Here is a 26846-nt window from a genome sequence, read left to right as displayed (position 1 = left end):
GAACTGAGTCCCAAAGCTCCCTGGTAATACTAAAACCCTACAGAGAATCAGAGTTCATGGGACTTGGTGTAATTTGGAAAGAATATGCATAATATTTTGAATTCAGGCTTTACTTAGAGTATTAGATAATTTTCTTAGTGGTAGGTGGATAGACCTTGATATTACGCTGTTCTAATGGGGAAAGGAGTATGATTTGGCATGTGGGCTTTAACTCTACACTGAGGAAAATCATTGCCATACTTGGATGATTGCACGTCTAGAATAGTAATTAAATTTTATCTACTATTTAAAGGGAACCTTTAAACTGCAGGGAACTAATTTACATCTTTTTCCATTCTAAATCCCTGGAATTTAAGAAATAGTAATTTTAATTTGGAGATGGATTTCTCAAAATCCCTTCAGGAGTGAGGGATACTAGTGGAGTAGCAAATAGTTGCGGGCATTTTCAAGAAGTGGAATTAATTTTTTTAGTTATATGGTATTAGCTTTGTTTATATTTTGTAAAATAACTGTATAAAGAGGGGTCAAGGGCGAATAAAGTGGACAAACACTGTTCATTTATGAGAAATGACAAACTACAAGCTTGATTACTTAACCTGACCATGAAGTATGACTTTGCTTCATTTAGCTTGTTCCTACTGCAGTCATCTGAAAGAAGAAAAAAGAGACACTGGTCACTTAAAGTAGGTAATGCTCTTGATTTGCATGACCTGGAAGATGATCTGGTCCAAGGAACTCAGGATAGTGTGACACCTATGAGAACACAGCATTTCCTTGGGCTTTATTCAACTAGTAGGATAAGGATCTGAGAATGGTATCACCATTTCCTGACGTTATGACTTTAAGCGGGTTTGAATTTGATAGACACATATGCCGTAAACCCCTTACAACTTGATTTGGTTTACTGTTGCTCTGCAGAATTTTGTGAAATCATTTCGACTAGTAAAGGTAATTACTCTCTCCAAGAACTAGCCATCAGTAGTAGGTGGAGAGAAGGCAAATCTCACCTGTGCTGTTAAGTATTGCTGCAGCATGGAGAGAGGCTGGAGGTCAGAGATGTCTTCTGCTTGGAAGGGGGCAGCAGCTCTGGGCGAGCAAGGAGGACGCTTGCTCACATTTAGCACCAAATAACAATTAATGAGGCCCGTTTTTGTTACCTCACTTTGATGGACCCAATGCCCCTTGAGCCGTGGTTACTTCTTCCCTGCTGAAGTTCAAGCCCCAGGCTGTCTTGTCTCTGGCCTTTCTGACCTAATGTAATGTCTTTGCTCCTTAAATAAAGGCTTTTGGGGATAAAATATGTATTTATCTGAGGACCGCCCCGACTCCGACGGCGGGCAGGCCGGGGAGTAGAGCCAAGGCCGGGGCGGGTGGGGCGCCTGTCCCCGCCCGGCGGCCCCGGGGGAGGTGCTGGGCCGAGCCGCGCCACGCCGGCCCCGGCCGCCTCCTGCCGCTGCCCGGGGCGAAGGCTGCTGCCGCCGGCGTGTGAGTATGGCCTGGGGCGCCGGAGGAAGGCGGCAGGGGGGAGCGAGCGGAGCCCAGAGATGCGAAATCGGGGGCGGTGAGGCAGGCCCGGGCTTGCTGCACTCCGATAGCGATAGAGAGGGCAGCAGGGCTCCGTGTCTCGCCGCCTTGCCGGCCCGGGAAGGCGTGTCGGCTGAGGGCGCGGCAAGGAGGCGCGGCCGGGGCCGGCCGCCGGGGCTCCTCGGGGTCCGCGATCGTCGGCACCGCCGTCGAGAGGGGCCGGGGGCTATCGCCGAGGGCGCCCTGCCCTCACCCAAGATGGCGCCGCGGCCTCCCCGGCGTTTGTTCCACGTGATGCCGGAGCGCCGCGGACGTGGGGGTGGCGGGCGGGCGGGCGGACAGGGCTGGGGCGGGGAGGCGCCGCTGCCCGCCGAGGGGAGATGCGGGCCCCGAGGGGAAGGGAGCGGGGTAAAGCGGCGGGGCTGTGCGCGGCTGCTGAAGGAGGGAAGGTGGGCGAGGGGGCGGGCTGAGGGGCGCCCACAAAGGGCGGGCGGGCACAGTAAGTATGGGGGGGGTGGCCGGCCGCCGGCCCCGGCTTCCGCGCATCTGCGGCGGGCTGAGGCGGTGCCTCAGAGCTCGTAACACCAAGCATTCCTGAAGGGTTTTGGGGTTTTAGTTTTTCCCCCACCACCACCTCATTTTAAGGGGTAGTTTTTCTCCTGCGGCCTTGTGGTTGATGGGAGGGGTGTTCCCTGTTACTCACCACTGTTGTGCTGAAAAAGTAGTTGGGTTTGTGGGCTTGCTGCAACTGGAAGAGTTGAAGGGAAGCTTCATCTTGGAGCCTTTTTATGTGTCTGTAGAAGTCGAAGCTGCTGTGGCGAGAGGTGCCAAAGTAGTAACTGTAGGGTTTTACTCATTGCTTTACATGTAAGAATGACCTGGAGGCAATGGTGAGGGCTTTCAGGGAGAAGGGCTGATTTCACTGGCCTCCTCTGGCCCTGAAGAGAGTCAGCGGGTCGTGTTGGAAGACATTAGGCTTTTTGGTTGAGAAGAAAGGGAAGTTTTTGGTGATGTTGGATATTGACTGGGCCAATAGCAGTTAACGCCGATAGTATTTGAGCTTGTGCATAATGCAAGAGTGATTTCAACCTCTTGAAGCTGGGCTCTGCAGTTGCCCTGGCAGAGCCTGTGGTAGGACCCAGGCAGTATCTTGTTGCTCATTTTCAGCTGAAGCTGTGTTTGTCTTGCCTGTTAATACCAGTTTGCTTCAATGTGCAGCTTCGGTAAGAGTTACAGGAGCATGTGTTTATGCTTGTAGTTGGGAGTCAACATGTATTAATTTCACTATTCATAGTAGCTATTTACTGCATGCCATTAAAAAATGGTATTGTTTGCTGTGGTATTGAATCCTACATTTTTCAAAGCCAGCCCACATTCAATTATGTAATTCCTATCATACTTTCCTCAGGGAGACGTACAAAAGTAATATGGATGCAAAGGAATAGACTTACCGGATGCAACACAGTAAATCTCTAGTAGAACTAGAAAACATAGAGATTTCCATATCCTCCTGGGTCTAGAATTATGAATTGTAATCTGTCATGATGCTGTGTAACGTTGAAACTTTGCCAGGGGGTTGTTAGGGGCTCATTCACAGAGTTGTGCAGTGTAAGTTGGAAGCTGGAGAGGACAGAGCTGTGCTACCCATAATTGTAAAATACAATGGGCTTCCTCTATGCTGTGTTAAAATACTTGCTAGGATCCAGACTTCACAGTTTTTATGTATGTCTGTAAGCATGGTGGGTAGCTTTTATATTTTAATGGTATCTGTGGTGGTGGAGGCAAGATTTGCTTATAGCGTTAACAGGATTTCTAATTTTACTCTGGATGGCAACTTCAGTAAATGAGCTGTGAGTGTTGAGGTCTCTCTGAGTGAGAGACTCAGTGAAGGGCTCGCACCTGGAGGGAAAACCCACTAACTTGCAAGATGTGCGTGGAGACTTGAATGCTGCTATTCTCTCTTGCTGAGAACTGAGATCTTCTGAGGAGGTACGTTGGATCCCCAGAGGCAAAGGAAAAGAATTGAACTCTTTGGTGGGACTTGTGCTGAGGTTCCTGTTGCTTGTGTTTTACAATACCGGTAGCTGTTGCACAATCTACTGCAAAACACCAGTGTATACTGTTGCAAAGACCTCTTTTGACTGTTTTTATTCTTGTCCGTGCAATAACAATCTTCTCTTTTGCTTTCACTTGATAGGAATAATGTTTCCAACATGTCTGTGCAGTCGCTGCTTTGCGAAAGAATTGCCGTTGCCAAAGAATTGATCAAGAGAGCAGAAGCCCTTTCCAAGTCCCAGAAAAGGAGAATAGAAGGTGGGGCAAAACTATGTGGCAAACTGAAGGCTGAGCTAAACTTCTTACACAAGGTGGAGGCAGGGAAGGTGGCCATTAAAGAATCCCATCTGCAGAGTACAAACCTTACCCATCTCCAAGCCATTATTCAGTCAGCAGAGAACCTGGAGGACGTTGTCAGTGTCCTCCATGTCTTTGCCTACGAGGACAGGTTTGGAGACAAGCAGACGCTGGTGGTAGATGTTGTCGCAAACGGAGGTCACACGTGGGTGAAGGCCATCGGTCGGAAGGCTGAGGCGCTGCATAACATCTGGCTGGGGAGAGGCCAATATGGTGACAAGAGCGTTATCGAGCAGGCGGAGGACTTCCTGCAAGCAAGCCGTCAGCAGCCAGTGGAGTATAGCAATCCCCACATAATCTTTGCATTCTACAACAGCGTGTCCAGTCCTATGGCAGAGAAACTCAAGGAGATGGGAATATCTGTGCGAGGAGACATTGTGGCTGTGAACTTACTGGCGGAGCCATCTACGGAAAACCAACACCTTAGTGCCAGTGAATCAGATGAAGAAGGCCCTGAACTCCTGCAGGTGACCAGCGTAGACCGGGAGAATTTAGTGGCCAGCATTGCTTTTCCCACACAGATCAAAGTAAACGTGTGCAATAGAGTTAACTTGGACATCACTACCTTAATAACTTACGTCTCTGCTTTGAGCTATGGTGGCTGCTACTTCATCTTCAAAGAAAAAGTGCTAACAGAGCAAGCGGCTCAAGAAAGGAGGGAGAGAGTCCTGCCTCAGCTGGAGGAGTTCATGGAGGGGAAAGAGCTCTTTGCCTGTGAATCTGCTATCAGAGATTTTCGGTCCATCTTGGAAACACTGGGGGGGCCTGGGGAGAAAGAGCGAGCTGCGTTGCTTGTTAAAAGAATTAACGTGGTGCCAGATCAGCCATCTGACCGTGCTTTAGGACTAGTGGCGAGTTCCAAAATCAATAGCCGTTCTCTTACCATTTTTGGGACAGGAGACACTTTAAAAGCCATCACCATGACTGCAAATAGTGGTTTTGTGAGGGCAGCAGCTAACCAAGGTGTCAAGTTCAGTGTTTTTGTCCATCAGCCGCGAGCATTGACAGAAAGCAAAGAATCTGTTGCCACACCCTTACCAAAGAGCTGCTCGGCTGATAATGGGCTATAAGTCATTAAAGGAGTTAATCATTGAAATATTGCAGGTGCTGCAGTGGAGGTGTTTGGAGAAATAAGAGTTGTCATCATACGTTTTTAGGTGTGTATCAGTGAAATCAGTAACTGTAGCAGTGGAAGCGTTCCTCAAAGGATTTATAATATATTTACTCAATTCTTGCTTTTTTTGTTCAGCTGTCTGTTAATTTATTCACTAAGGTAATAAGATTTCAGTGAAAATTGTTAACTGGCTTACAGTATATTAATTGTATCCATCCCTATTAAAAAGTTCAGTTAAAGCACAGTTGTCTTTGTGCCCTTGTCATTTTTGTCCTCTTCAGAGAGGTTGAAGTCAGCACCGTAGATGGACTTCAGGCTTTTGTGGAACTTAAATCTTTCTTTCACCTGTCCTATTCAACTGAATTCTTGGTTGATTCAGAGGTACTTTGTGTAGAAACCTGTGCCTTTGCGTGTGTGTGCTGTTTCCTGAAGATGTGACTAGTAGCCATGAGTAGAAACGAACTTAAGCCTTCCTCTTTTACTGAAAGGAGCCTCTGTATGTGTACCACGTCAGACAGCTTTACCGTTCCCAGAAAATAGTGGATTTTATTGGCGCTAATATGGTGTGACTCTTGGTCCAAACTGTGCAGTCTTGCTGGGTGCAAAACCCAGCTTGAGGCTTTGGGTAACAGAATCCTCCTAAACTGAGCCAGCACCCAGGTAATTCTTAATGCTAGTGAGCTCTCTGCTGAGGCCTCATGGTGAACTTGAATTTGGCTTTGTTGCTTGTGGACTACCTGAAACAAAGCCTCACTGTGGTCCTTTAATGTTGGCATGGCAGAGGAGGAGGTTTGTGGGATAAGTTGTTAATTGCTAGTTTGCCCTATAGTAAAGAGAACCTTTTTCACTGGTGGTGTAATTGCTGGTTTTGCTGAAAGTCTAGAATAAACAAAAATTTCTTTTTGTTTGTTTGGTTTTTTTTTTTTTTCAGGAAAGAGTTGCTGTTTTATAAGTATTCCTAATGTTTTTCTGTATGCTGTAATGACAGCACTTGCTGTTTGGTATTAATTTGCATCAGGTTCCTAGTGGAAAATTTTGAGGTGTCAGAGTGAACCTCTTGGCCCTGAGCAATACGTTTTATCGGGTCAGTGAAAGAGATAGATACCCACTGAATATTTTATAGGCTGTTGTTCAACAAGCTAGCGTCATTATGCAGCTTATAGTTCAGGCAAAGAACGTTCCCTTGCCTCACGCTGCTCCACTATAAATTGCTTCCTACAATACAAAGTAGCTGCAGGGCTGCCCTTAGCCATAGTCTCTACCTATTTCTTCATTAATATTACTGTCTCCAGTACTCTGCTGTACTCCAGCACTGGCGTAAAGATATTGGTATGCCAGTAAAACCGCTCTGCATGCCTCTTCTGGCTGAATAAGCTTAACGCCAAGGAGCAAAATTTGTTGGTATGACTCTTGCTCTGTTCTATTCTTACCGTGCATGTGGAGTAACCTGTCAGGAGTTGTCACCGGTATCCCCATGCTGCATATCTTTACTTGTAACTTCTAGCAATGCAGAGGGCAGTCTGTTCTTCATCTGCCCCTCGTTTCTGCTGGTCACAGGTAGTTCATGGGCTTTAGTTAAGATGAGCGGAACTGGATTTTTTTTTTTTTTTGGCAGATTCAGCATCTAGTCTTCTACCTGCCGGTTTCTTAAGTCTCCCTTGGTGAGTTGTTCTAACAAAACATCTAGCTTATTCCTACAGTCTAATGCTGTGTAACAAAACCTCATGGCAGGATACATCCTCCACTGTATCCGTTAATTTTCCTGGAAGTTCTTCTGAAGGGAAAGGAGGACCAACACAATGAAATGATATAATTTATATGTTGGCTGTGCTGCAGAAATGCAAGTCTGCCTCGATAGTTAACAGCGCACGCTTCATCGTGCAGGAGTTTAGGGAGATAGTGCTTTATCATGGTATGATGGATTTACCAGAGCACAACCACAAGATGTTTGTGAGATGTTCCGGTGCTATGAACAGCGGGCAGGAAAGGTGCCTTTCATTTCTGCCATGAGAGCTCTTACTCTGGACACCTGTGTGATGGCTCTCCTTTGCAGGTGTGGGAACAGAGGTGGGAGGAACAGAGGCCATCTGTGGAGAATAAGAACTGCATGTCTCAAAACTGTCTTTCTGTTTGGGATCAGAAGTCCTGAAAGAAGGTACAAGAAACCTCCTAGTGAATGACTTATGAACAAACAACCCAGGAGAAAGGGTTTCTTTTTGTTTGCAACGCAGAGCTTTAAAAGCTGAAATCTCAATAGACAACTTCCTACTTATCACTGATTAGTCTGTTTTACAATCTTACAGGATATACTTGAAGCTGAGCGCATGGTAACAGTGTATTTACGCGTGATAGGTCATTAAGGCCTTTTAAAAACTAATCCTTTGGATTGTTTAAGGTGTTTTCAATTTGCTTGCAGCCTTTCTACCCTGATGAAGGGTTTGAAGGAGTAAATGGGAGAGAGCCGCTTCATTCTGCTCCTTGCTGTGACTCTAGGAAGTGGGTTTCCGTCGCTTTCCTTTCTGTATCCCATTCGGTACTCTTGAATATCCTCTTGGGCACCCTCTAAAGAGGTTTCTCCAAACCACACGCGAGAGGGCAGTGAGCCGTGTTCTTACGTGGCAGGTGACCCAGAGAAAGTAGTGAAAAGCAAGTAACCTCTGTATTGCCTGGATGAGAAGTGAGCGAGCTCTGTTTGCTGTATTTCTTCACTCGTGCTGCTGCAGAGGTGGCTGACGTGTTTTGTAGTGATACTTTTGTATGAAAATTAAATGCAACTCTGTTTAAAAGCCTCTGTATCTGGAGCCATCGTGTGGTGATTTTCTTCATTACCAGTCATTTTTGCCCAGCGCGGTATTTGTTACCCAATCAGTTTTCTTATAAATTTCTATCAATCATATGAGCAATATTTTAGGAATACAAAACTCTCAAAATTATCTGCTGTGTAACGTGAGGGGGTTTTATGGCTATTTTGTGTCTCCCTGTTGCATGGTGCCGTAAAAAGCTCAGAATGTGGGTGTTCTACACTGTCTTTTTTTTTTTTTTTTTTTTTTAAAAAAAAAAAACAAACCACTGTTTTTACCTTTAGTGGTTTTCTGGCTTATTGGTCAAACAGAAGTGCAATGTTGACAGACTGTAAGACTTGCTTTATAACATTAAACCTGAAACTGAGTGCTGTCTTGGAACCAAAAATGTTGTTTGATTGTAATAGTTGGTGGCTTTTTTATTGCCTTCCAATATATCAGTGGTCTACATATATAAGCCAGTGTTCTGGTTTGGCACGTTTAGATAACTTCTACTTAATTTTACAAATGGGGGATTAGACGCTGGACTTCCCTTATTTAGGATGTTATAAAAGAGTAATTAGAAGATACCAAGTTATGTTTGAAATTAAGTAGAAAAAAAAAAAATGGAAATCCCAGACTGCTCATCCTTTCTTCCAGTATCACTCAACGGCTTTGTCCGCACTGCACCAGGCACTTGAGGATGTGGAGGCATCTCACTTGCTGCAGTGGATTTTGTTTGGTTTTTGTTTTTTTTTCATGAAATTTTTCAGCATTAAGTTCCTTGGCAAAGATGGATTCCTAAACTATTTTGGAGAACCTTGTTCTTCTGGCGCTTTTAATTTGTTTTATATTATCTCTGTATGGTTCCATAGTCTGTAGGAGAGCCAGCATCTCTGTTCTGTGCAGCACTGGGCCTGCTTTCTTTTGCTCCAACAGTAAGAATACCAAACAAGGAATGCTGCGATTGATGCTGAGCAGTAGAAAGCACTTGGATATATTATGAGGAATAAATAGGTAAGTTAAGTTGTTGATACATTCGTGTTTCTAATTTGCCTTCTACAGTTTTGTCAAAAGCGAACTTATTTTTGGGCACAGCTGCGTATGTTCTTTACCTACTGTTGTTCTGGCTGACAAAATTTGCAGATAAATGACTTTGTCATTGTACCTACAAGCCATGAAAACACACAGGGGTAGTTTTGCGTGTTGCAGTCAAAGCTGAGTAAAACTGTTATTATTTGGTAGATTAATTGGGCTAAATAGTGGTTTGTGTTTCAAACTGTCCACCTCTTCTGATGATGCCTTCAGCAGACTTAAAGCAGCCTGTTGAAGTCTTCTGGAGCCTGTCTGAAAATACTTTCACAACTCTGTTCCTAGTTTCTGAAAACTGAATGTAGGCTTGGTCACAACAGTAATAAAAACAAGAAAGCACAAGCATCAGTTGTTTTGAAATAACTTTGAGAGGAAACCTAGAAAAAAAAAAAAGCCTAAAATCTTTTTTGTTTAAGTGGAGCGAGGAAACGATTTACAATAATGACAAAGCATGTAGTTGCAATGACATTTATTTCAGATTATTATGCAAGCAAAACAGCACAGGTCACCTGTTATCGAATTAACCTGGTAAAGTAAGCAGGAATTAGATGGGATTCTTGGACTGAGGTCTGTGGTTTTCCTACAAGCTGTAGTTTTAGGAACTGCTCCACTGTCCAGCTTGCTGCAGGCGCCGTTTGTGTGTTCTTTTGTGGTGAAGTCGACTCTGCAGGTAACTGTGGCTGTTGCTTTTCCATCAGGATTTAATGTTGCAGTTTATTCTAGAGCAAAACCAAAGAGAGTGAATGTAAAACTACTGCACTGAGTGACAGAACTGCTTGGAATTGCACCTTTGGGGCTTTGCAAATTGTTTCCTATGAACGCTGTGGAAATTAAGTTTTTTCCTATATAAACTATTGCAAGGAACAGGCAAACAAAAAAACTTCCAAAATCCTCAAGCCTTCATTGTTCAGAAGATCCTTCTGTCCATTTAAAAGATCCCCACTTTCAATGTCTTACATAAGATATTCCTCTCTTAAAAAAAAAACAACAAAAACACCCACCCAAAACAAACCCAACTAAACAAAAAGAAAACCACAAAACCAACAACAACCAAAACCAAACCAACAAACAACCCAAAAGAATTAACAGCATCTGATAATGAAGCTGTGTCCCTTTATTCATTAATGAGGCTGAGTGCACGATAAAGCAGCTCACTGTGGTAATGAGAAACATGGAGATAAAGGGCACAGCAGTTTACACTGCAGGATAGGTACCAAAATCTAGGAACTAGAGGAGCGAGTTGCATAAGTGCTTGATAGTGTATTTTATTTTCCTGCTGAGGTTGGTCACATCCATATACTGAAGTGTTGGAGCACTAACACTGCCCTGGTGGCAACAGTAGTGCCACCAGGTGGTAGTTTACAGCGAGCTGAGGAAACTCTACCCAAGCGCTTCCTTGTTATGATAGTGGTCGTAATGCTGACTAATTTCAGAGGTTGCTCCATCTTCTGAAACCACACTGGACATGATACTATAACTTCCAATATTCCTAGCGCAGACATAGTCCTAAATGCTGTTGAAATAAGTGGGAGAAACAAAGCAAAAGCATTTCAAATGAAATGTTTTCAAGGGAAAATGATCTCAAAAGATGCGGCAGCTGATGTGGACAAGAGTAAAGGAATACGGAAGGTTAAGTCACTGTCAGATTGTCTTGCTATCCAGACTAAAAGCATGCCAGAAATTAGTGAGAGTGGAGGAAAAAATAATTCTTTGGTGCATCCCTTTCCATGCTCTGTGAGCTGTGGAGAAGCTGCTGATAGCTCTAAGGGACAAAGGGTAGAGCCTTCAAATGTAACGCTGTTCAAGATGAGATATTTGGGTGATATATCGCGCAACCCCCTTGCAGGTGAGAGCTCCATATGAATGGATGATACAATAGAGCCTCTGCTGGTTTGCAGTCACTGGATTTCTGACCCCTCTTCAGGATTTTCTACTGTAGGGATAGTTTGGTCCATCGTTATGGAGCTGAGGTCCACCAGAGTGAGATGTCACTCAGGCAGAACACAGGCCTTCATAACAATGACACTTCACCATATAAATCTGTTTGTTTTTTCTCTTCTCCACATTAAGCATACGTTTTATAAGCCAGTATTAACCCACAAGAGAAGCCCTTTTCATAGAGAGGGGAGGTAGACCTTCTATACAGCTGTAAAATGCACTCATCCATAATAACATAATTTATCTTAAGGAGTCTCACCTTTCCCTCCATTCCTAGCAATTTATTTATATTTTTGTAAGGAGGAGAGGAGCATAAGGTGTCTAGATCTCTGGCATGCCAGGTAGCCTGCCAGAAATAGACTACAAGGAAAATCAGTATTTTTTGTTTCCTTCGATTAGTGCAGGAAAGGTAGGAGCGCTGGAGTAACAACATTGAGACAACAATAACACGTGGACAACCAAAGACAAAATGGGTCTTACCAGGTATTTGAGTGGCTGACTCCTGGGTTGGTTCTTTGCTTGGCTCCACACTCGGCTTAGGGGTAGAGTCAGTACTTGGCTCCCCACTCAGCTCCCAGGTTGCCTGTTCGCCTTCTTGCACTCCGGTGTTCCCCACTTGCGACATACCATCCTCCTTGGATGGGTCTCCGCTGTAGTCCAGCGGGAGCTCTGTGCTTGGCTGCATGCTGGGATCTCTGCTTTGCTCCACGCTCGTTGCCTCAAGTGCAGGGGTGACCGGGGTACCTATGAATGAAATGAAAGGAGTTTACACGGATGAGGAGGAAGGCTTGAAAAGCCAAGTTACTTCTAGGGGTATCTAAGCATGTACGAAGTTGCTTTTATGGATTAGAGAGCTCAAGGAGGAATTTGAGGAAGGGGAAAAAAAATAAATCTGGGAATAAGCCCACTCTGGAAGGGAAATCTTATTTCGAATTGACAAAGATTGATTTGCTAATAAGTTTTTGACTCACCTTGTGCCTTTAGCAGATCAACCAGAATCAGAGCCAGCAGTGCTGAGAGGATTGTCATCTTTTTCAGCATGGTTACCTAAAAGCCACGTTAAGCGCTAGTGTTTGAGGTGAAACGTGAAGTACGTAGCTGACAGAAAACCCTGGGTATTTAAAGGCGAGCTCATACCTCTGCGCGCTTTGGCATCTTCCTGAAAATAACAGGTTGCAAAAACAACATCCAAATTACATTCCCAGAATGAATTTAGGACCTGTCAGAGACTGTAATCAGTCAGTTCCTGCCTCTTGCTATGGAGTGAGATAACCTTTACCGCAAGCAGTAAAGGACACTGGGGGCTAGACGTGGGGCAGTGGTGGCTCCAGACAGCAGTAGCACCGCTAGAGGTGTCACTGCGTGCCTCTGGCAATGCTGGTTTCTCAAGGCAATTGATCCTGATGGTTTTGAATGAGGATCTTCAAAAATCCTTTGATATGACACTTGACAAATTGAACATGCCTCACAGTAACAGGTGAAAGGTGAGACGTGACTAAAAAATGTGCAGCTGGGTAAGGAAATAATAACACTGTGAAAGAGTTGTGATGTTTTGATCAAGGCTGGACAAGCATTTCATTGGGAAGCCTTCCTTTTTCATTGTTGAACACTTGTGTGTGAGTGTATCATCTAGCCTGTGACAATCTCAGGCAGTATCTCAGCCCCAAAGTGGCGTGTTTGGAAGGTTTGGACAGAACCAGACAAATCTCTAGAGGGGACCCAGCTCTTCTGTGAGATTTAATCAGCAAAGCACATCATTGCTCCAAGGGCCATTTCTGATTCAGAAAAGTTGCTCTGTTTGCATGGATGCGGTTCCCCATGACCTTCCCCATCACCCCTTACCACCAACCAGGGAAGGGGGTCGTGACAAGACAGTCGGAGGTTGTGGCAAATGTTTTGGGGTATGGTGGGGCATCAGCGGACTTCAGGTCTGTGCGTTCAACTCTCTGTGATGCAGATAGAGAACTTTGGGGCTGGTTCTGTATATTACACTCATATGAGTGAGTGGTGTAATTGCTATAACTAGCAATTCTGCCATAATTAGCAGAATTAGGTTAATGTCAAATCAATGTAAAGGAATTCAGAATCTGGCTCTCTGAGATTCCCCCCCCGCCTTCGCCCCCTCGTTTCCGTGATTTCCCTTGTTTAATATTGCATCAACTTAGTTTTTCAGCACAGTGTTTCTTTCAAGTTGCTTCTACCTCAAGGGTTTGCCTGAGGCATTATTCTTCTAATCAAGCTTTTTATGGTGCAACAGAAGGTTTTTATTTTTTTTCTTGAAGTCAAAAAGAAAAGCTGATGCCCATTAACACCTACAGATACATGGCTGCTGCAGTGGGTTTCTCCTGTGTTACTAGTTTCAATTGAAGGTTGATGTGTAACATCTTTTTTTCAAACGTGGATGGGAGAACTTGTTGCCAACTCATCTATAGGAGGTAACAGCATGATGCACGGGTCAGAAATCTGCAGATAGCTATCTGCAGTGAGCAGGATTCCTCAGTATAAGCTAAGAACTCTTGTTTTGCATTCTTGAAAATGTTTTTCTAACACGCAGTTGTTTTCATGAGGTGGTGGCCCTGCTATTTGTGAAAGAAGAGTAAACAAATATGTCACAGATTCTGCTGTTCCTACTGAATTATCACTGTGCGTAGAAAGAGGAATTGTCATGTTACTCCCTCACTGGATCTCAAATTTATTTCCAAAGTATTTCTCTTTCCTTCTCACAAGGCTCATTGAGCAGAGTTGCCGTCTTGCTCTTCCCAGATCTCTTCTGCTTGGTTCATTGTTACAGTCTCTAACAAATTGCAAGCAGAGAATTTAAGCATTTTGAGGCAGGGTTGCAGCTTAGTTATTTGGAAACAAAGTCAGATTCACTGTTTTTTCACTGCTGCCAGTCATATTGTTAAGAGCTGTTAAAGAGAAATCTCAAAAAGTAGTCATCAAGGGATAATTTTTGCGTAGGAATTCTCCTTGCTGTTTGGGCACTTTTTTTTTTTTAAGGATTTGTTAATGTCAGTATTCAACATCTTCAGTGACCCGAAAGTAAGTACAGTTAACATTGCTGAAAGAATCAACAAATGAGATGGGATTCCTGAAGAATAAGTAATGATGAGGACAGAGTTGTGTTACAGGTTTATTGCATTTAGCTATATCCTTTTCAGTAGGCCCCAGCCAGCAAGGCAAGTTATGTGTACAGGATAAAGCCATACTTAAGCAACAGAGGCTGCATCCTGGAAAACAGTTTTTCTCCAACTGTTTCCTTCCCCAAATTCCAGGACGTGGCCCTAAGTCTAAATATTAACATGCATTACAGAATATAACCAAGTTAGAGAGGGTAAAGAAATAAACCGTAAGTGTTTATTCCTGGAAAAAAAATCCCACACTATGAAGGGAGAAATCCTTTCAGATGCCTAATCTGTTTATTTTATCAAAAAGAAGGATACAGGAGTGACATGGTTTGTAGTTTCATAGGGGAAAAAAAAAAAAGTACTAGTTCCTAAAGCTGTCGTGGCATGGACAGAGGCATAACCAGAGACCGTGGCTTGATGGCAAAACAAAATTAATCATTTAGGTGTTAATCACTGAACTTACTATGAGGGAACTGAGTGGTATTGAAAAACTTGATGGATTGAAAAAAAAACCCAGCTAGGTATGATTATCCAGTGTTTCCTTTTAGTCTTGTGATCTCTTGCGTCTCAGTTGTCCAGATTATGTATTGATACTGGACTCCTAGGGAGAAGCAAATGTGGCTTTAATACTGTGGAGATGGATCACCACTTCCCTCTGTGGGGTAGTGTAAGATGTTTGGTCTCACTGTTAAAATGCAGAAGGTTAGGGCATACCAGGCACATTGGTACAAACTGTTCATACACTATGTTCAGCTCACTTGTGTGCAGCACATGGAAATCTTTGCGAGTATCCCCAGGGCATCTGTAGTCAGGAGAAAAGTGAACTCTGCCTTAGCTGAATTCAAGTTTTGAAGGATACCTGATAGAAACCTCATAGTGACTGAAACTGTTTGCTAATCCCTGGAGCAGGATAGGTTGTGATGGTACTGTCGTATACCGTCTCTGTGGTGGGACAACTTCACTCATTCTCTGTACCCATTTAGTCCAGATGCCTTGATTGAGGCTAAGACTGGCACCTGCAACTCCAGTGGGCATGAGACAAGCGATTCTTCCTTCTTATACTTCTGTGCCTGTGCAGCGGCTGGAGGTGAAAACTTGTTCTGCATTTTAACAATCTAGTGCAAGTATTCCAAAGGTGTTCTTTGTAGGCAGGCACAGTGCTAAGAGGTTGTGACAGCAAGTAATGGCAACTGAAGCAAGTTGTGATATTTCCCCCTCACCCCCAAATTGGGAAATGTAATGCAGGGTATTTATTAAAATGGTTTTCATGTACTAAGAATATTGTGAATAAATGACACCAAAATAATTTTAAAAACTGTATTTCTTTTCTTCCCCAGCTGATGTTTTTCATATTTCTTTCACCTGAAAGCAAGCTGGGGCCATGAAATGAAGCTCAGTGGAGCTAGGATCAAAGCACGGGATGTTGTTTGTCAGATGGTGGAGGAACGAGTTGTTAGAAGTTTACACCGGCTCAAGAGAAAGACTGCATGTAAAAGTAAAACTGAGGGTAACTAAATACATGAAAGCTACTTCCAGCCCAAGAGATCCTCAGAGGAAAAAATAGGATCATAGGATAATTCAGCTTGGAAGGAATCTCAGGGAGGCCTCTGGTCCAATGTCCTGCTCAGAGCAGGGCCACCTAGTTCATACCGGTTTACTCAGCTTTATTCAGTCTGGTTTTGAAAGCCTCCAAGGACAGAGCATGCACAGACATCTGGGCAACCTTCACCAATGCTTGGCCATCCTCATGGTGAAAAAGCATTTCCATATATTCAGTCTGAACTTCACTTGTTTCAACTTACGCCTGTTGTCTCTCATCCTCCCACCGAGTGCCACTGTCAAGCCTGGCCTTTGATAACTTTCATAAAGAGCTGGAAAGCAAGAGAGTATTAGTTGGAGGCTGACATACCACTTGTGTTTATGTCCATATAATATAAAGATTTCTTCTAAATTTTTACTTTTCTGTAGGCGTCGGCTTATGGCCACCTTTGCAAACAGGGCACTAGGTGAGGTGGATCCTTGGTCTGCGTTATATTAAACATATTGACTAGTGTCCTTTGTTGGACTAGTGTAGGGGGGAAAGATGTTGATCCTAATTTGGGTATCTGAAACAGCTGCAGAAGAGTTAAAACCAAATGTAGCCGGTTGTTTTCATTGCTGTTTGAACAATAAGCAAATTCCTATACTGTTGTGTTGTGTTTATTTTTTTTAAGGTGTTGCAGAATAATTTTTAGTTTTGTGATTTTTACCAAAGGAAGTAATTTGGGAAATTGTTTGATTTACACAAGTAGACTCAGTGCTAAAGACCTGTGAGATTAGATTGCACAACGAGAGACAGAAACTACTCTTTTAAAAACAAGTTATTTTTTTGTTAGCAGCAAGGACCAGATTTTCTGGAAAGGTGAAGGTTGCTAAGACTATTTCATTCTTTCATTCTTTTCTTGTGAGCTGAGGGTTGTAAGTGCCCTGAGGCATCTTGTGTCAGATATAACTATTTATGTTTTGGGACAAGGATCTGTGATAGTGTTTCTTCAGGTACTTTATTTGTATTTTGCAAAGAGTTTTCTTCTTTTTCATGGTCATTAGCTTGGAAGAAAAGAGAAATTGGAGATTCTGTTTCTTCAAATTCCACAGGAAGAAGAGGAGTTTTCTGGACTATACGTAGTGCTTAATGTTCCAGCAAGCCTCATAGAGCTTTTTTTTTTTTTTTCTTGGTTTGGTTTGTCAATGAAGCAAATCTTGGCCTTTTCTGGAGAATCTCGGAAGAAATATAAAGTCAGGATTTTCTGTGTATAGCTAAGGATAGGCTGAGTTACATAACAGAAGCTCTAAATATGACTATTTGAAATCATATTTTGTGATTCAGGCCAGAATTTCAGCACTACTTGGGACTCAGCCACTTTTTTTCCCCCAGAAGTCCAGTGTAATTTATAAAGGTGAATAAGTATTTATCACTTCACAGCTGGGGATACTGAGGCACGGACAAGATTTAATGAATGTTAACCTGCTGCCTCTCAGGGATGTCTCAATTTTTCCAGAGATGGGGGGAGAGAAGCCATGAAGAGAAGGTGAAGGAGGTCATGAGAGACAAAGATGTTATGGAAAGTTAAGATACCTGCGGTAGGTCAGAAGGAATTGGTGGTTTGGGTGTGCATTCTCTTTAGGCCACATCTACAGTTCAATGTAGAATAACTCAGGAATGGTAAAGATGAAACAGGTCCTGCTGTCCTCACGTGCGCCCTGCACAAAGTTGAGGTCCACTTTTAGCACAGGGAGGGTAAAGAAGCTGCGTAGTAAGCTTGGCAATTTGCCCACAGAGCCCCCTTCTTTCTAGCTGTCATTAATGAGGTGTTTGTGAAGGCCCAAATCCTAAGTTTGTTTCTGATTGTTGTAGGCGTTATTTGCATTGTCTCTCTCCAATAGCATTAAGTGCTTTTGGAATCCTGTCACATTTTTGGCCTTATTAAAATCCGATGACACTGATTTCTGTGAGCTAGTGATGGAAAAATGAATGAAATAGTTGAGAAATTAACCCGTGATGCACAGCCAATAGCAAGGTGGAGAGATGGTCTTTGCAGAAAAGCTGCCAGAAGTCACCTATTCTATGTGTCTTCATTTCTAAAGACGCTTCATAGCTGGCTTTGATGTTTGACTGGCTAAATCAACCTAGAGATCTACTGTGTAAGGAGAATATCCAGCTGCTCAGGTAAGGCGGCTTTAAGCCACTTCAGTGTGTAGAATAAAATAATCTGATTCTGTTTTACTTTAATGGTCATCTCCTAGGAGTGGTTCATGCAACTTCCAAAGAGAATTGAGTGCTATCTATTTAAGAACCGGGTACTGTAACACCTGGTCATTAAGTAATGTGACCTAATGTAATGTTATTAGATGAATGTAACGAAAATACTGTAGACAAATGAGAGGCAGCTCCTCTAAAGCTGTAAGGACAGAGAAGATGGTTTATACCTTGCCTTTTCTGCTCAGCCTTTCGGTTTATAAGAACATGGTAAGCTGGGAGCAGTATGAAGCTGTGTAGCCCCTGATTCCTCTGTAGAAAGCTCCCACCTTGCTTAAGCACTCTGCTTTGACTTCCAGTTAATTGTACCAACTGAAGGAGTGAAGAAAAGTAAAAGACTGAGCACACGATTCTTTACTTTTTCTGCCCTCTCTTGGAGGTACTCTGATTTTGGCTATGTAAATTTGAATTCTTACATCTGAACTGATATAAAAGCCTTTACGGGCTTTGAGAGGTAGAATTTTATGCATTTTTAAATTGGATTGGGTTGTGACTTCCATGGGTTGAGTCTGGGTGAAATAATAAAAGATCATTCAACCAGCTGAATGAACAAAACAGAGGGGCCATCCAAAAAGACGGTCTTGATTCCTCCTCCCCTTCTGCTCTGTGCCCCTGTGCTTTCTTTTTCGCTGCCAAGGGTGCTTAACCGCCTCCTGGGGAGCTGATTCAACTTGCTGATGTGACAGGAAACTTTCTTTTCTTTCTAGACTGAAGAAATAAAACACCTCAGTAGAGGTCAGATGAGCCCTGAAGCTGATGTAAGGAAGCAGTGGGAGCACATGGCCGAGAACAGAGTCGCGTCAGTGGCAGCGAGCTGCTTGGTTACCACAGCCGATCTCATCTGGCTGCTCCATAACTCACTGGAAAGACATAAATTGAAATGGTGGGTTGTAGTTACTCTTTTCTTTGTCTGTGTAAGAAAAAATTGGCAGTAATTAGTCCAAATGGAGCTGATGGTGGCGGTTTTACTCTAGACACAGTAATGCTGTCTCAGAAGAGCCCCTGTGCAGGTTCTGGCACTAGTGGGCTTGGCAGCACCAGGCAGCTGTGGATTGCAGGGTTACAGCTCAGAAGTGCAATTAGGGCTTCCTCCTAAGCCTCATCGTTTAGTGGAAACTCTCAAGGCACCCCAGCCTTGTACGTAGTTACAAAACAGTGCCAGGGACCGGCATGTGAGAGCAGGCAGAAAAGTATAAGCCAGCAAAGCAGATGTGCAGTTTGCAGCTGGGGAAAGACAGACAAATGGGATTAGCGGATGCATCGATTTGGTAGTGTGTTTTTTAGGAAATGCAGGCTTGGGTATTTTTCCTGCTTTTATCAACACCATAATTTCCATACTCTGCTTTGTGTTCTTGTTCCGCATCCGTTCATGTCCCAACAGCATCATGTCCTTTCCGCCTGTCTTTTCTGTGTCTGTTTCTCCCTTCACTGTTTTCTAAATGCATGTTTATCACTGTTTCACAATACAGCTTTAGTCTCTCTTCCATGGAGAGTCATCTGAAAGAGGTCAGGAGGGAAGGAGCTCACCTGAAATTTGCCAGGACGGAGTGGATAGAAGTATTTTCTTATCTGTAAAACTTCAGACCCTCAGTTTTCTGCCAGAGGGCAAAAGTGCTTATTTTGAGATAATGTGACCCTACTCAACTGCCGCGATCTTTGGCTTACCAAGCAGCATTTTTGACCTCATAATGTCATGACTTCCCACTGCCTTTGGGAGCATTTGTGAAATGGAGGGCTTAGTGTAGGGATGGAATCTATGGAAAAACAAGTGCCATAGTGGCATGGATACCAGAGCTCGCCTGCTCTGTAAAGGGTGTTCATTGTAGTATCCTAACTAATTCCAACAGATTCCAAGAAAATGGGAGAGTGCTTAGCAGAGGAACCTCAGCTCCTCTGCAGGAGCCATGGAGAACCCATCTCAGTCGAACGTGGAAGATGAAATGTAAAATGATTTTCTGTTTTTCCTCTGTCTTTTTTTATAAAATGCTTTGAGCTTCTGTAGCTCTCTTAATGATTTTTAAGCTTTTGTATGACAAACCTAGTGCTGGCAATTTTAATACAGCACAGCAACATTGTCTGCAAGAATATCACTTCTGCTCATGACAGGAACAAACAGAAATGATGCTCAGAAATACACTGTATGCTTTAAAAGGGTTTGTGAGTAGCTTAATAGTCATGGATTTCATGTACAGGAGGATCTTTCTTGTACCAGGGAAGCATGCTCTATTATGCATTGTTTTCCCTTTTTTAGGAATCTGTATTACTACAGCTAGTGGAAGCTGCATTGTCAATTTCCATAAAAGCAGCTGGGAGGAGTGCCATGTTTCCTGAGTTTTAAAATCTTATTTGAGCAAAGAATTTCTCTTCCTCCCCTTCTAGAATGCTCCTCTTGAGGTAAATATCACACTAGTAAATTGGGTTCATCCAGCATTTTTGGTTCTCTATGAATACCTTTTTGGTACGTTCCCTTGCTCCAACTTCATAACTTCATGGTTGGTATCCCTCTTGATAAGTTTTCCATATCAACAGCCCTTGAGCACAGCAGATGTTGGATCAAGCAAGAGATTTCTTTAGCGTCTTGATTATTCTCTTAGATGTGGGCTCGGATATCCATGGATTCTGATTAGTTTGCAGTTACGGCATGTGCTGTTTATCTTTGTGAATGCAGGACTGGATGGGTATGAAGGATGTTTAACCAGTCAAAGGGATGTGTTTTGTGAAACCTTGTTAATCCATAGCGAGCCCATCGGAAGAATAGGGTTACTTTAAACCTTTGCCACTGTCAGCACATGAGTAAGAGACCTTCTCATCAGGGTGTCCTTGTAAGATGTAGGTCATCCATCTTCAAATCACTGCCCTGATTTGTACTATGTTTCAAGAAAGATTTTTTTTATGTGGGGAGGGGAGGGATGTTTCAGTAAAGAAGTCAATGATCGTCTCTTTTGGGATGTTTACCAAAAAGGCCATGCTCAGGCAATAATAGGTTCTGTACAGTGTTGAGATCTATCTGTTTCACTCTGGCTTTGGTCTGGGTAGTCATAAGGTTTTCAATGGGATTGCTGTTGCTTGTTTCTGCCTTAAATGTAGGTATTGGTTGTGTCAGTCTTGGTTCTTTAAATGCTTCTGTTACTATTTGCCTACCATCAGTAGACAGGTGGGTTGTAGAGCTCATAAATTTTACTCCCTCCTATCTGACTTGCCTTTGGGATAAAGACATTAAATTTTTGTGGAGCCAGCTGAGTATTTTGGGTGGAATACTTTCCTGCCGAAAGACACTGATTTGCCAGCACTGAAACATGCAACATTGCTGTATTACTGTGTCAATATGTTTGATAGAAGCCAGGGAGAGACGCTGGGCAGCCTGCCTGGTTTCCTGCCAGGCTGTACCCTCTCGACTCCCTGGAAGAGACTTACAGCCGCTGCTGACTTAAAACCTCCCTAAACCAGATCCCTCAGTTCCTGGTTGTCCTGGTAAACCATGGGGCTGAAGAGTCCATCTTGTGCGAAGGGACTAGGAGAGGTTGCCTTGTTCATCCTCACAAACACAGGGCAGGAGGTGAACATGTCAGAAGCATAAATGTCGCAGCTGAAGAAGAGCTGTTTTAGGTGTTGGTGCAGGGGCAAAAAGCTTTATGTACGTTTAAACTGGAAAAGGGAAAAGGAGGAAAATCTTGCAAGAGCCTTCAGAGGGGAATAGTGAACCAAAAGAACAAATGTTTTTTACAATGAGACATTACAGGTGTACGAAAGAGATTATGTGATCTGATGAGGATAACTGGGGGCTGGATACAGTCACCCAAAAATACCTCTTCTGACTTCTCCCCCCTCCCCAAGACAGAGCAAGCTGGGCAAAAACGAGTATTTCAGAATTTCTTCCTTTTGTAATTTTTACTACCTAAGTCCTTTCTTCAGGTGATTTCCCTTTCTCCTCATTCTGTGCACAGAAATGGAGTTTCACAGAGGTAGGATTACATTTTACATCCTGATCCAAACTCCAGTGATGCTGAGAAGGGTCTATCTCTCTCTAGGCCCTTCATGTTCTCCTTTGTTTGGTTATGTCCAGTTCCCGTATTTAACAGTATGAGACCAGGAATGGAAATAATGGGCAGACCTGCACTGCAGCACGACCTCTAGGTGGTTAATACTTTTGGGTAATGTATGTTCCTCCACATCCCAACTTTCTTTAGGCTCTTAGAATTTGATAATTGAAGCTTCTGTTATACCTGTGTTTCAGTCTGGGGTTATGCAAGCACTTTTTAAAACCAACATAAATTCCCAATGCTGTGAATAGCTCTCCAGCATGTCCCTGTGCCTGACTTCTTGTTCCCACCCTCTAACTTTTGCCTCTGTGACATTTGTCTGGCTATGCAGTCGGACAAGCCAGGGAACTATCTTGCTGAAAAAGGACTCAAAGCAGAAAGGTTGGTTTCTGCTGGATTTGTTTCCCATCCTGGCTCATTGTGAATGCCCAAAGGGAAAGGATAGTAATGACTGCAGGAAGGCAGAGGTGTGAAGGATGGACTACACTGCTCAGCAGAGATCTCAGTTTATCTTGTGACCTTAAAAGCACCTGAGTTGTAATGAAGATCGAGGTACGCAAAGCAGAAGGGATACCAGAAACGGAGGCCGACCTTGCCTTTCCCTTGTCAACAAAGGAGCTATTTGTAATGCAAGATGCTGACTCCCGCCAGGTTGATGGGGAATTTTGGAGCTACACAGTGTGCCTGCTACTTAATAGGTAAAGATGTTGTGATTTGTGGCTAACCAGAAAGGCACTGTTAGCTCGGTGAACGGGATTTCTGTTGAGAAAAAGCATTAAGGGACTATATTAAGGAAGAAATATTCTTCGACTTAAAAGTAGGCGTCAGATGATCAGCTAGGAGAGCTGTGGTTGTCTGCTTCTTTTCTTGGGACTAAAAACTGAGCCCCTGTAATGCAATGTTTGTCTAATGCAGGTATAAGTACTTTATAAAAAACTCCTGCTGGATTCTGCCGTTTGTGTGGTTCTGAAAGAGTTAAGAGGAAACTCTTCGTCTCTGCTCAGCCTAGCAGCATCCAGTTCAAAAAATAAAAGCACCCCTCAGTGTGAACAGGCTGCAAAATGCATTTGAAAATAAATTCTTTAATGCCAATTGTCATTACGAATTTATTTTTAAATATGTTTTGCAGTTTGCTCATGCTGAGAGGCCCTTTATCTTTGTAAGTTCCTGACTGTGGGGCTGAACAAAATAGGTAGCTTTCCTTTTAAATAAAGTGGAAAATAGAGGAGCAAGATTACATCTGTCACAGATTATAATATTTATACATATTTCTCATCTAACCCAAATTCCCCAGGGACTCTCAGATTCCCATGAGGCCTTAGAGTCCCGGATTTTGCGTCTGGGTATGTGATTGCTTTAATGGAAGACCGTGCTGTTTGCATTTGCTCTGCTGACGCTCTGTTACATTTGGTCACATGTACATAAAAGACAGTCTAAAGCTGTTTGTAAGGATGATGCTTTAGGTAACGCGACGAGTCAATGTGTCATGGCTCAGCCCTGGCACTTAGGTTCAAACTTGGCAGTCCTGGCTACATCTGTTATGATTTGTTAACAACCTCTTGATTAGGAACTAAGTACCGTAGCTAGCTGTAGCTTGCACTTGGAGGTGAAGTGTAGTTTGTGTATTTCCCTGATTTCTGCCGTTGTTTGGACAGAATCGATTACTTAACGTGCTTAAAATCCCGTGAATCCTGTCTGTACCAGAAAATTATGAATTCTTCTTTTCTTCCTCCGAAGTACCAGGGGAAATGTAAAACACCAGACACTTTCAACAAATTGCAAGAACAAATGAATACTGAAGCAAAAATTGTGCACAGCATTGGCTCCTGGAGGGTCCCAGCCTAGCAGCTTTGCCTGCTTCACTGACATCGGTGGGAGATCCGGAGCACCCATGAAATCAGGTTTGTTACGCAAATTTTTAATTGGCTAAACTCTTAGACTTATTTTTTTATTTATTTTTTTTCCTTGGAGCTTTACAGGAAGACTTTTGTCTGTACTCAGACCTGTTCTTTTTGCACCAAAACATGGATGCTATTCTAGTTTTACCAAATCTTTTCCTCACATGGGTAGAAGGGAATTTGTTACATAATTTGCTGCAGTTATGCTCAAACAAAATTATTGGAACTTTAAAAATTCATTGGGAAATATCCCTGAATGTGAACAAAACAAAGGGAAATAAGGGCTTCAGGATCTGACTTCTTGACATGTGTGATGGCACCAGTATTTTAATATAAAAGGACACTTAAGTTGGGCAAATGGGACAGTATAGACACTATCGATTCATGTCTATGAACAAATGCTTTATAAACGTCACTTCCTCTACAATATCACATAGTGGGAATTATGACATCCACCCTTCAATCTTTTTCATATTACATTAAAAAAAAAGCTGTCTATTTTTTTCTGTGAAAGTTTAACAACGATAAGGTTGTTCCAGAATTTCTTAGTGAAGTCCACCACATACACAGAACAGCCAAACAAGGTTTTGGGTTTTTGGTTGTTTGGGGTGTTTTTTTTTTTTCTTATTTCTGATACTGTGCTGACCTCTAGAGAGGCTAAGCTTGGTTACTATTCAGGAGATGGAACTGAAGGTTTGGATGTAGGAATTCTTGAGGGAGTTTAAGCAGTTTGAAACAGTTGTGATTCTGTGATTTTAAACAGTTTGCGTTCCAGTGAAGCTCTAAAAGCCCCATTTTGAATCTCCATAAAATATAGTTTGAGAAAATACTACATTTTTGGTTTTTCACAAAATAGATCCCGAGCACTCGGGCATTGTAATGGAAATCAGGGTTTGGTCTGATAGCATGTTTGTAGGCAGATACAAGAAGGTGCTCCCAAAAGGGACAACCTTGCTTCCCCCTGTTTCCCACCATCACAGGCATATTTCTGCCCCTGCTTTGGTGCAAGACTGTCTGATCCTCTATTGAAACTGCTTGGGGAACTAAACAGACAGCCGGTGCCAACGAGATGGTGGGAGGACACGGGTAGGACATAGAGACTGTATCTGCCAAAGGGGGCAGCAGACAGCCATGAAGTTGCTGTAGCAGCACTGTCAAATTGCACGCTCCATCCGGCAAATAAGAGCAAACGGTAGGTTTAAGGACACAAGACTGTTTTCTTACTCTTGTTGATTTGCCTTCAACGCCATAGACATGCTGCTTCTATAGTGGCTCTTTACAAACAGCTGCTCGAGACCCATGTGAATCAGAGGCCTTGTATATTGGAAACAATTTTTAGAGGCTTGCTGGAGACAAATTCTGTAACTAATAACTAAAAAAAGATAAATGTTCAGGTGATACCCTGGGGCACTTGTAGTTCTTATCTATCTGATTTGTAAGCATCTGATTTATCCAACCTTTTCAGGTTTATTAGAAACTGTTTTGACTCTGGTTTTTTTGGTCTCCAGTTCATTCTCTCTTTGGCTCTCCAGAAGGTGCCCAAATCCCAGGCTTTACCCTTGCTGTTCCTTTCCTTTTGAAAGACTAGCTCATGGTTACGTGGGCAGAAGTAAGTAACGTGAGTCAGTTGAACTTCACTCTGTTCTCAAGTTGGAGATTCACCGATACGTCTTTTGATTTCACCTGCTGGAGGTCCAGGGAAGTGAAATGAGAACAATTAGCTGAGGGTTTGGAGGAGAAATTTAAATCAGAATTGGGAAAAATGTCAAAGAAAAGGGTGTGGATTGGCAAAGAATAGCCCTCCGCCCCCAGAAAAATAATTTATGTCCTCTCAGAAAGGACTGAAGCAGGGAGAGGTTGGAGGGTAGCCTTGTGGAAGAGCCGAACTGGATGGTGGGAGACCCCAGGTAGGAGGCCTGTGAATTCTTGGATTAGCACCCAGGGCAGAAGCTGGAACTCCTACCTTTGACCTTTGGAAATGGCTGAGAAACTTGCGTTGTTATCCTCCTGTAGCGCTAGCAGGAGGTGATTCCTTACTGCTGCTTTTTCCCTTGGGTAGCTCAAGTGAGAGTGGCTTGTGGGGCATTTCGTGCTCTTATAGTCGCTGGTATGACGCTGCGTAAGGAAGCTTTGGCGTTTTTGGCTTGCTCATTTTGTAGGGAACATAAAAACAGAAAACTGTGTTCAGAGAACATTAATTCGTTTGCAAAGTCAAAAGTTATTAGATGTCAGAATTTTACTTTGCTATCACTTAAATACATGAGTCTATTTTTACTGTGGAATATTGACCTCATTTGTTGCGTGATGTGAAGGGGAGGGGAGCAAATAATAATTTTGTTGTTTGCAACCTGCATGAAATTTGTTTAATTTGTTGCAGCAATCGGTGGGAACATGAGGAAGACAAAGATTTGGTGTCATGACTACGCAGCGGAATCTGTCTCAACAACTAAGGTTCTTTCCTTGCCTCTGCCAAAGGTGCCTTTAAGGGCTGATCTGCAGAAAGCCCTCAATTGCACAGAAAGCACATTTAAAGAAGCACTTGAATTGAAAGGGGTCTGTGCTTTATATCCAGTGCTTACAACTCTGGATCTCTGTGATTACTTGTACATTTTCAACAACTTCCTATTTCTCAGCTGTGGAACTGGGAGACGAATGTGCACATTGCAAGTATTTTAGGTAAGTTCATGATCTGCTGGAGGATTCCCACAACGGAGTGATGAGTACTGTAGAAAAGCCTGTGAGGATTCATAACTCTGCGCTTAAATCAGCAGGGGGAAAGGTTTACTTTTAATAACACAAACTGAATAATAATGGTAAAACCGAATAGCCATTCTCTAGTTCAGCAGTCTGTCGTGGGCTCTGCATGAGGTAGGAGACTTATGTTATGTAGTCGTGTGGCTCAGAGGACTTGTATAAACATTGCACTGGAAAATCATACATCTGCCACTTCCTAAAGATGGAGTAGTTGACTCTGCGTGTCCACAGTAAAATTTGAATGTAATTTTATGTCTATGATAGACATAATGATAGATGTCCAGGTGTATGACAGATGCCCAGAAGCATTCTCACAAGCTGGTTCTAAACCTGTAAGGCACAAAACACAAAGACGATGAAGCAAAATGGG

General features: G+C 43.0%; 1 protein-coding gene across 5 annotated transcripts; it reads left to right on the top strand.

Annotated features, from left to right (window-relative positions):
- Positions 1-1348: 1348 nt before the first annotated feature.
- On the top strand, positions 1349-5294 carry C2H7orf25 (chromosome 2 C7orf25 homolog). 5 transcript variants are annotated; one of them, XM_074575614.1, is made up of 3 exons: positions 1849-1932; positions 3365-3513; positions 3722-5294. In XM_074575614.1, exon 3 carries the CDS (start codon positions 3738-3740, stop codon positions 5004-5006), a length of 1269 nt encoding a protein of 422 aa, XP_074431715.1. In that variant the 5' UTR covers positions 1849-1932; positions 3365-3513; positions 3722-3737; the 3' UTR covers positions 5007-5294. The 5 variants fall into 5 exon arrangements, with proteins under 5 accessions (XP_074431717.1, XP_074431715.1, XP_074431716.1 ...); XM_074575615.1 differs by having other exon boundaries at positions 1865-1973; XM_074575612.1 differs by having other exon boundaries at positions 1865-2023.
- The last annotated feature ends 21552 nt before the right edge of the window (positions 5295-26846 follow it).

Source organism: Larus michahellis, chromosome 2 (genome assembly GCF_964199755.1).
Source record: "Larus michahellis chromosome 2, bLarMic1.1, whole genome shotgun sequence".
NCBI classification, from domain to species: Eukaryota; Metazoa; Chordata; class Aves; order Charadriiformes; family Laridae; genus Larus; species Larus michahellis.
This window is presented reverse-complemented; position numbering and strand designations above follow the sequence as displayed.

Excerpts from the sequence above, each read along its gene's own strand:
- C2H7orf25 (XM_074575616.1), top strand. The coding sequence starts at position 3,738 with ATGTCTGTGCAGTCGCTGCTTTGCGAAAGAATTGCCGTTGCCAAAGAA.